This window comes from Lucilia cuprina, chromosome 3 (assembly GCF_022045245.1).
Source record: "Lucilia cuprina isolate Lc7/37 chromosome 3, ASM2204524v1, whole genome shotgun sequence".
In the NCBI taxonomy this organism is placed as follows: domain Eukaryota; kingdom Metazoa; phylum Arthropoda; class Insecta; order Diptera; family Calliphoridae; genus Lucilia; species Lucilia cuprina.
In genome coordinates this window covers 39709100-39720317 of record NC_060951.1, presented here as the reverse complement: position 1 = coordinate 39720317, position 11218 = coordinate 39709100, and the positions used below count along the sequence as shown (strand labels likewise).

Genomic DNA, 11218 nt, shown 5'->3' with positions numbered 1-11218 from the left:
ACTGAACTAGAACTGAACTAGAACTGAACTAGAACTGAACTAGAACTGAACTAGAACTGAACTAGAACTGAACTAGAACTGAACTAGAACTGAACTAAAAATGAACTAAAACTAAACTAGAACTGAACTAGAACTGAACTAAAAATGAACTAGAACTAAACTAAAAATGAACTATAACTGAACTAGAACTGAACTTGACCTGAACTAGAACTGAACTAGAACTGAACTAGAACTGAACTAGAACTGAACTAGAACTGAACTAGAACTGAACTAGAACTGAACTATAACTGTAGAACTATATATTATTTAACATTAAGAATTTCAAGAATATATCAAAATGTATTCTATCGCATTTCTAGATCCCCGAACTTTTAAGACGTTATCCACCCTCGGATCATGCCGATTTCCCCTTACCCCTCGATATGGTATATTTTTGTCAACCCGAAGGTTGTACCAGTGTTGGTCCTCGAAGAACTGGCTCAGCAATTCGAGATATGACATCATTTGTATTCGCCTTAACCGATAAAGATTCCGGAAAAACGCGATACGGTATATGTGTTAATTTCTATAGACCCGTGGAGAAACATACGCCCAGTGTAGAGAAAGCCCAAACACATAATGTAGCAGCCACAGCCCAAAGTACACGGGGTCGTAGGAGTTCGGCATTTCGCCGAGAATCATGGCGTAAAAGTATGGAGCGAAGTTCAGATTCGGCATTTAGTAGGCAAGTAGAGATTAGGATTAAAAACAAAATGCTTAAGCTTATTTTTGAGTTTTTCTTTTAAAATTTTGAGTTGTAGTGGTAGTAATAAACAATTATTTTTTGGTTACGCAAAAACGCCTTTAAAGTACAATTGATATAATTCTCTTAATAGTTACGGCCTTCTAACTTCTTCTAGCGACTACAGAAGTAACGTCGCACCAAGTGATTCTGATCGTGAAATGACTTCTCGTAGAGATTCCGATACCCAACATCATGTTTCACATCATGGTCACAATATGCAACAGGTACCGAAATTGGGTCTAATGGCACCTTCAGCTGACTCTGAATCGGGTGGCAGTCATTCACCCTCACCGCGGGCCTCTAGGAAACGTACAAAATTAAGAAATCAATCACTGACTTCATTGTGTATAATATCACATCATCCTTTCTTCACCACATTTCGTGAATGTTTATTTATATTGAAAAAGTTAATAGATGCCTGTAATGAATCCTCCTCGCCCAAGAGGGTGGGGGCATCACAGAAAAATAATCGAGATAATGTGTGGACGGTGTTAACGGGTCATGCTAGTGAGGCGACCTCTTCTATAGTGCTACATGATGTTAAAGAAATTGAAACCTGGATATTGAGATTGTTATCGACACCGGTACCAGTGCCGGGTTCAACCAGAGTTGAGGTGGGTGTTGGAAATTATATAAAAATTATAATTTGTTTTACTTTATGGAACATTCTTCTCAGGTGGAGGTACTTTCTCCTACAGTCCATGAACCTTTACTGTTCGCTTTGCCCGATCATACTAGATTTTCTTTAGTCGATTTTCCTTTACATTTGCCTTTGGAGTTGTTGGGCGTAGAGACCTGTTTAAAGGTTTGGACTTTAATTATGTTGGAGAACAAGGTGTTGTTTCAATCTCGTGACTATAATGCACTCTCCATGTCGGTAATGGCGTTTGTCACAATGTTATATCCTTTGGAATATATGTTTCCGGTGATACCGCTACTGCCCACATGTTTGAGTTGTGCTGAGCAATTGCTATTGGCTCCCACACCGTTTGTTATTGGTGTACCGGCCACATTTTTAATGTATAAAAAGAATTTCCGGTGGGTATTGCAAAGAATATGCAAAAAGAAATATTTCGAATTATTATCTAAATATTTATAGCTTGCCCGATGATATTTGGGTGGTGGATTTGGATTCTACAAAGTTAACTCCTCCTACTGGCGGCTATGATGAAATACCTCCGCTACCCGAACCAGAAGGCACAGTTTTGAAAAATCATTTGAAACAGGTATTTAAACATGAAACTTTTTTTAATTTGATATAAATTTTAAAAAATATAAATATTTTTTTAAAGAAATATTGGCAAAAGCTTTTCTCTTTTAATTAAAAATTTTTTTTCCAAATTTAATTTTATTGAAAAATAATTAAAAAAAACTTACACTTAAATTGTAAATTTCAAACATAAATGTTTTCTCTAACTCTCTCGACAATAAAAAGCTTTCAGTGTTACATCTATAACTCTCTCTCTCTTTATTCTTAAGTTATTCGAATATAAACGTTCATTTACCCATTTTCATTATTGTTTCGAAAATACATTTAAAACTCTCAGGAGTTTAAATATTTTGTACAGTTTTTTTTTATATATAAAAAGCACTTGAATTATGTTTAATATAATTTACTGATTACTTTTGATTTATTTTAACTCTTCTAAAACTATTAATTGCTTTATATTTTTTTCGAATTATTTATTAAATATCATGCTCTCTCTTTCTACTTTTTAACGATAACTAACTACAACTACATTGTCATCATTATAAACAAAAAAAATATATATTCAAATCAATGAAATACTTTCGTTCATCTTATAATAAAAAATAATAACTTAAAACACAGGCTATGCAACTTATGGATGAAGCTGGACTTGGTGTAAATATTTTATTTGATTTTCTTTCTAGTTTTTATTTAACTTTTTTGCCCTTATATCTAAATGTTTAAAAGTTTAGTTGGCATGTTTTTCTTTTTTTAAGTTTTATATATAAATATTTTTAAATATTATTTTATTTAGCTTAATTATTTATATTTAAAATTTAATTTTACTAACCTAATACTTTAAGTATCGGAGAGAAAAGGTCCTTGATTTGTCATCAATATTAAAATTTTAAAAAAAGTTCCAGAAATACATATCCAAACGTTCAAAATACTTTTTTCTGCGATCGCTTTATTATTTTTAGTTTTAACAATGGATCAATTATGACCAAAACTCTTAAGAATTCGAGAGTGAAACTAATTTATAATAATACATTGTTTTTTTCAAACGATCAATTGACGAAAAAGTAATTTTCTCTGAGAGGAGTTACATTAACAATTATGCACCGAAACTTGTGAAAATTTTCACTTTTTTACTTGTATTTTTGAACCAATTGTGAATGTTAAAATTTTAGTCGGAAGGGAACTTTATATAGAAACTTCAAATGTGTCTCGTTTTTAATATCAAAAAACCTAAATTAATAGGGATTATTGTATTTTCAACAGTAAAACTCATATAAAGACGAACTAGGCTAGATCTTTTTAAAATCTCCTAAAGACCCAATAAATAACGATAAAGTGAAATTCGGATGTGAACCTTTAATGGGAATTATAACCAGTTATGGGCAAATCCAGGAAAACATTTGCAAAATTTTATACTAAAATCTCCTGTAGACCCGATGAATAAAGTGATATTGGGATGTATTAATGGGAACTATAACCAGTTATAAGCAAATCCAGGAAAACATTTGCAAAATTTTATACTGATACCATATCTTGTGTATTAAAGGGATTTTCAGAAGAGGGCGTTAAATGGACTTATTATGGTCCTATCTTAGAAGATTTCGTATAATGTATATAGAAAACATATTCATGACTAATATTATCTCAATATTGTTTATGTGATGCTGATATTTTTAAAGAAGTAATTAAAGATAATTCTATTATACGCTAATATTTACATGACCATATCTGCTTACAGAGCAAGGAGGCTTAATTTATCAGAAAATTTTAAATCAAGAACATATAGGCTGGAGGCCCAGACTTGTTTGGGTCCCTGCGCATAGGGAATAATATAGAAATGAACAGGCAGAGGAACTTGCCAGAACGGGATCTGCTCTTGATATCTCCAACGCCGTTCCAGTAGCAACCCCATTAGGTTTTATCAAAAGTAGTATCCTAAGATTTTATCTTCAAAAGGCTGAAAATAGGTGGAATAACCTAGACCAATGATAAACGTACAAGTCAACTTCTAAACCGAAGTATAAGGGATATATCGGAATTAACAGTAGTAATAATAAGACACTGGGTGCTGAGCAGGCTTGGACTTTCTTTCAATAAACGCTGTCATAGTTGCAAAGACAGGAAGAAGGAAGAAACGGTCTTCCATCTTATCTGCGAATACCCTGCTCTATCCGTGAAAAGAAACCGTTTACTTGGCAGCTACTTCATATCTAGCCTTGGTGAGATATCTGAATCTATGCTTAATAATATCCCAAAATTTCTCAATGCTACAGTCTGGATCTAAAACTATAAAATACTACATCTAACAAGTGGAGTGGTCCGGTCAAAAGGGAGTCTTCGACTTTATTTGACTGCTCAGTCGTAGTGAACTAACACGTGAACCAACCAACCATATACATTTGTAATGGGTCAATAAGAAATTTTGAATCTATAATAAAAAATCTTAATTGAATTCATACTTGGATGAAAATAAAGACATATGACAAAATGTTTATAATTATCTGGTTTGCTTTCTGTGAAAATGATTGAAGATGGATTGAAAAAACATATTTTTTTGAAGTTGACTAAAATTTTTACTCATAACTTCTTACGTAATGGAACGATTTGGCTGATTTTCAATACCAAGCTGCTGAGAATAAATCGAATATAGTTAATGAATTTCATTAGTTTCTCTTTCTTTGTGTTTTGACCAGCCTAGTCGACTCAGAATTGTTAAAAAGATCCTAAATGTACTTTGTCTGGTTTCAGAATAATATTTTTTAATGTTATACAGGGATTGTCAAATTTATACATCACCTCTAATGGCGGTGGAGGTTAGAATAAACAAGCTTAAGCTGATTAAAAATTCCACTTATTCCCTAATTTGGGAAATCTTTTGAGCCCGTGATTACTGAGTAAAAAAATCTTGAGATCATACATGCTATGATCTGAACTTTATGCCTTTTTCTCTCTACCTTAGAAATATACTCTAATTTTATGCTCCTAACTTACTTATTATTGCATGTATTTTAATTTATTAAGCTTTTTACGACTTTTAATTTCAAAAGCTTTTTTACAATTTATGTTCCAATGCACCACAATTGTACTAATAACAGTCATCAAATAACAAACTCATATTCTAACTAAAATCAAAATATTAAGAAAAAAATATATAAATCATAACTAAAAAGCATAAATCATTCACGGCGACTGTTATCACTACATGTTGTACATTTGTAAAATCCTTTCAAGAAAAAAATCATACTACTTCCCACATTCTATATAGTATATGTAAAGAAATATAACAATTTGGTTACAGAATACCAAACCTCTAACAAAAGTTTTCAGTTTTAAAAATTTATTACAAAAAATTTCCCAACTAATGTTAAATATTTTCACATAAAATAGGCTTTAAGTTCTATGACTGCTTCAAATCAAGCAATATCTACACAACAACTAATGCCCTCGGTAAGGGATAGTTTAACAGAGCCCACTCTATTGGGGTAAGTTAAAAGGGATTTAAAAATTCTTTATAAATCTCAAAACTAAAAATTGTATTTTTTTTATATAGGGTTTCACAGGCCAGATTACCTTTACAATCACCCTCTCAATCGGCTTACACTAGTCAAAGAAATTCAGTGTCTACTCAAGGAGCCATGTCACGCCAACCAAGTCCCATGAATTCACCGGCTTTAAATCCTTTTATATATGGCACCGATGTCGATTCGGTAGATGTGGCCACCAGAGTAGCCATGGTAAGTTCTAGAGTTTATATTAAAATAAACTTTTACATTTATTTTCTCTATTTCCAGGTACGTTTCTTTAACTCCCAAAATACTTTGGCCAACTTTGCTGAACACACTCGTACGTTACGCTTATATCCTCGTCCTGTGGTGGCCTTTCAAATTAATAGCTTTTTACGCTCACGACCTCGCGCCTCATCGTTCCTTAATCAGTTTGCTAAAACTCAGGCTGTAGAATTTTTAGCTGAATGGTCTCTGACACCGACAAATGTAGCCTTCCTTAGGGTACAAACTGGTGTTATGGATCCATTACAAGTTGGCGATAAACCCAAATGGTTTGCTCATGGTTTAACACCCATACGGTTTTCCGTTTGGGATGATGGCAGTTCCTTAAATGGTGCTTTACGTTCACTCAAACAATTGGAATGTGCAGCCACCGATGAAAGTGGTTCTGATTCGGAGGGTGCCGATAGTTCGAGTTCATCTTATTCCTCTCTAAGTGATTTTGTTTCGGAAATGGTTTCGTCTGATCTTTCGCCTAGTTTACATGATGTTTTTGGCTCACACAATCGTCCTCATAATGTTCCTCAGACATTGTCGTCTAATTTAGATCCAGCATTGGTGTATCATCCTCCTAGTAAGCTACAATATCCCGAGGGTATGGTGGAACAAATGTCTTCCAAAGAGGATGAAGATGATCGTCCCGAGTCGCCCATGTCATCAGCCTCATCTAGTCGTTCCGACTTATCCTCGCCTAGTTTTAATCGTGATTCGGAATTTGATTTTCCCGCCAAACCATTTGAGTTGGCTGCACCAGTGGCTCAAAGACTAGATGCCACCATTAAGGCAGCCAGTTTGGAACAAGAATCGGAAAGTAATTCCAATATAACCATTACCGCACCTCAGGGTCATCAGAGGACGCCGAGAGATCAAGAAAATCGGCATGCAACAGAAAGGAAAATTCCGGTATGTTTTTCTTTAATAAAATTATGTTCCAAGCTTAGCTGTCATATAACATTCCTCACAAATTTAGCCTCCCATAACTCCCGTTAAACAGCCCAGTGTCACTAATATTTTGGCTCGCACTGGTAGTTCTGGTTCTAGTTCCAGCAGTCCAGGACGTCAATCCTCTCAATCCTCATTATTTGAAAATATAGCCTCACATGCCAAGGATTTAGTAAGAGAAACTACCCGACAAAGTAGCCAAGAGGGCATATTGGCTCACATGGACAAGGTAAGTGTTTCGAAACCCCCTTTCTAAAGAAATGGAGAATTATTTCTTCATTTTCTTAAAAAAAAGAATATCAACTTAATAAATGTTGTGTTGATGTTTCTTATGTTTTATCTTAAAAATTTAATTTAAATATTTTCTTTAAAACATTACGAAAAAACCCCTCTTTTTTAAACAAAAACACTATTTACACTGTAAACTTAAATACAATTAAAAAATAAAAAAAAAATCAATAAATATTTTAGCAATCTTTGGATGAAGATATTGATGACAAAATGCGTCATACATTCGAAAAGGTTTGTAAAAGTGTTACCAAACTTTGCTGAACTACTGTTAATACCCTGAATATATATTTAATAAACTATAATCCACGGGGTATTTTTTAACAAAATATATATTTTAGTTGCTATTTATAACACTTTTAGTAGTTTTTATACGTATTTAATTAAAATGAAAAAAACAATTGGTTCAAGCAAAATTTAACACTTTAAATTTATGTTCGTTTTTCTTTTTGGAAAATGCTCTACAAAATGTAGCAAGATCTCTTGTACAGTACTGTGTATTTAGGAAAAAAGTTTACTCCACTAATGCCCCATTAAAAAAAAGTAAATGAAATCGACTGAAAACCCTTAAAAAATCGGTGATCACTTCTATTTTACTACACAACTTAATTTTTGTAGATATACTTAAACTTAACTGGTGATCTAACACGACTTTAGTGATCATTTAAATTTTCCTTCAAAATAAAATTTTCGTATAAATGGAATAAAATCTAAAAAATCTTAATAAAACAGTGATAACTTCAATTTCCCAAAATATGTACTTTTTATAAAAATCATATATTTACTGTAAAATCAAAAAGTAAAGTAAAATTTGCGATCATTTCAAGTTTTCAACTAAATTCATTACTAAATATCCTTAATGAAACCTATTATCACTTCAACTAAAATTTTTGGATTTTCATCAAAATAAATTTCTTTATAAGATCGCCAGTAGATCTGTAATATGATCACATAAATTTTCTATAAAAATTAAATTTTTTCTATGAAATGAAGTCGACTAAAGAAAATCGTGATCAGTTTAATTTTTCATCAAAATTCATTAACTGTATGCTCACTTCAATTTTCCATCAAAATAAAATTCTTTTATAAAATATGTGATCACCTCAACTTTTATTTTTTGTTTAAAATATCTAAAAACGGCTCTGGTTTCTTAGTAAAATCTTTGATTATTTAAATTTCGTAAAAATAAAATTTTGATATAAAAAATCTAAAATCGGCTGTGGATCATTAATAAAATCTGCGATCACTTCAATTTATCATTAAAATTCAATTATTGTATGACAAACCAGAAATAGGATGAAGATCTAAAATCTGTGAAGATTATTATCAAAATAAAATGTTTTGTAAAAAATAGCTAAAATCGGCTGCAGATTCTTAATAAAATCTTTGATCATTTAAATTTCGTAAAAATTAAAATCTTAATAGAAAAAATTTAAAATTGGATGTGGATCGTTAATATAATCTGCGATCACTTCAATTTACCACCAAAATTCAATTAATGTATGATAAACCAGAAATTGGATGAAGATCGTTAAACAAAATCGGTGATCACTTCAACTTTAACTTTTGTATAAAATACCTAAAATCGGCTGTACGCCCTAAATGTAGTCTGTCTGTGATCACTTCAAATTCCCATAAAATTAAACTTTTATATCACAAAAAACGATCGTAGATCCCAAATAAAATCAATTTTTTATGGCATTCTTTTATGAAATGCCATAAATATAATTCTGATCCTTAACGAAATCTGTAACCTCTTCAGCTTTAGATCCGTTATAAAGTCTATGATCACTTAATTTTTTTATATTAAAATCAAAATTTTTTTAATGAAAAACATAAATAAATTAATGTCTGTGATCATTTCTCAGAAATATTTTTTTTTTATAAAAAATATAAAATCGGCTAATGTAATTTTTTCATTAAAATTCAAATATTGTATAATATAACAAAAATCTGTTAAAATCCATAAGAAAATCTGTGATCACTTCAATTCCAATCAAAATTTTATATAAAATTTCTAAATCGCCTAAAGATCCTTAATAAGCTGATCATTTTACTTATCAAAGATCAATTTTATTATGAAATAACTAATGTTTGTATAAAAAACCTAAAATCCGCTGTAAATCGCTGATCATGTCATTACATTCAATAAGTAATAATGAATGTGAGTTCTTAATAAAATCTATGATCTTATGAGCTGAAGATCCTTCAGTAATTTACTAATTAAAAAATGCAACAAAATTGGTGAACCCTTCTATTTTCATTAAAAACAAATTTTTATATAGAAATGAACTAAGGCTCAATCATAATTGCAGAAATAGGTCTTAAAATAAATTAAATTGTATTATCATTGAAGAAATCATTGTCAGGAATACATTAAAATGATCATAAATTAATTGATTCTTCAAAATTAAATTTGTATATTGTGTTCTTTATTTTAAGACTGAAACTGACAGCAGCGAAGATGATTCTTCTGAAAAGGTTAAGAATTTTCATTAAAATAAATTATTAATAGTTAAAAGAATACATCGGAAATCTTTCATAAATAGTTTAGGTTCAAATAAATGTTTTTTTTTAGAGATACATTTAATTTATAGTATTTATAGCTCACGTCATAAAGTTAAATAGGAATAAATATTAAATTACAAAGGGCGACTTTACTAAGAAAGATCACTAAGTAGTTTCATTGAAATTTAGACTTGTTACATATTTTTAGACATCTTAGATGTTGAAGCATTTAACTAAATTAGAAATTTAATTAGAAAACAAAATTACTTGTTAATTTTAATGTTATTTTTTGATACATCTCATTTACACCTTTTTACACTATCCAATAAGTATTTGACACAAAATTACACTTTTCACCTAATTTCCCTGTTGAAATACTAAGAAGGCTTGTTAAAGATCACTTAAAGATCGAATGATCAAAAATCATTACTACAAGATCGATAACGAACAATAACAAACAATTATAAGAACAACAAAATCGTATCAAAAATATCAGTAGAAAGATCTTAATAGGCGATCTATCGTCAACGATCGGTTATCACTGATTACACATTTTCTCTATGGATGATCGATCATATGTTTTCATGTTGTAATTGAACATTATTTTCTTTAAAATAATAATCCAAATGACTTCTTCATTACACTTATATAATTTGACCATGTCGATCATCTTGCGATCATCCATAAAGTAGTGATCTCTTAACAGGACCTTTAAAAATTTAAACATTTTATTTTGTTAATTCACTTTTCTTTATTCTTTAAGCACTTTGTACTGAGTAGTTAGCGATATATTTAGAACCACAATTATATAGAAAATATTTCAAAAATCTAAATCTTAAAATCTCTCACAGCTTACATTGCATGCCAAGAAAGCAGCCGGGGAAGCATCCAAACAAGCTTTAGAAGTCTCTAAACAGGCGGCTGGTGTTAGTAAGAATACCTTTGAGGATTTAAGTTATGTGGGCAAATCTACGTTGGGAGATATAACGAAAAAAGCCAAAGAAGAAGCCACTAAAAAGGGTCTTATTAAAGTGGATGAAAAAGCAGAACCACCAAGTCCAGGAGCAGGCAATCAATTGGCTACACAAAAACAGGTACAAAACAGTGGCGCAGGCTCGGGAAATTTCTTTTCCAATATAGGTAGTGATTTTAATGGTTTAGCTTCGTCAACATCCACCATGTTTTCGGGAATGTTTGGAAAGAGTAAGTGTTATTAATAATAAATCAATTTATGAGTTTTGTCATATGTCTAAATATGTTTTGATCTTATAGAAAATCAACAAAAACAACCCCAAGTCTCAGCACAACAAACTATGGGTCCTAAATCAAAGTCTGGTTTGGGTTTTGATCCCTTTCCGGGACGTAAGGGTTTGGTAGAAAGAACACCTTTGATAAAACATGCCGGACCACATAAAACCCAAGAAGAAATAACGAGACAACAAAATCAGGAAAGATCACATAGTAATGCTGAAAATCAAGCCTTTCTAAAAGACATGACAAATCAGGTATTGGCCGGTGAAGGAATAGGCTGGTTGAAAATGAATCGCTTTAAGAAACTAATGGAAGATGAATCCTATCGCACTTTGGTTTTGAGTAAACTAAATAAAACTTTGGATAAGAAAATAGCTCCCGATGATCATATAGATGATATGGTAGGAATTTTATAATAAAAGAAAAAATACTTTAATTTATTTATTTCTTCCA

The 11218-nt window shown here is 31.1% G+C and overlaps 1 protein-coding gene across 1 annotated transcript in view; it reads left to right on the top strand.

Moving 5' to 3' along the window:
• The window catches only part of LOC111677815 (MAP kinase-activating death domain protein), a 35754-nt gene that overhangs the window by 3920 nt on the left and 20616 nt on the right, over nt 1–11218 (top strand). Inside the window, exons 2-13 of the mRNA XM_046947074.1 lie at nt 360–724; nt 876–1398; nt 1461–1822; nt 1884–2010; nt 2616–2648; nt 5379–5473; nt 5542–5725; nt 5783–6679; nt 6747–6947; nt 7190–7240; nt 10366–10717; nt 10787–11166. Coding sequence (XP_046803030.1) covers nt 360–724; nt 876–1398; nt 1461–1822; nt 1884–2010; nt 2616–2648; nt 5379–5473; nt 5542–5725; nt 5783–6679; nt 6747–6947; nt 7190–7240; nt 10366–10717; nt 10787–11166 — 3570 coding nt within the window. The remainder of the gene's footprint in view (nt 1–359; nt 725–875; nt 1399–1460; nt 1823–1883; nt 2011–2615; nt 2649–5378; nt 5474–5541; nt 5726–5782; nt 6680–6746; nt 6948–7189; nt 7241–10365; nt 10718–10786; nt 11167–11218) is intronic.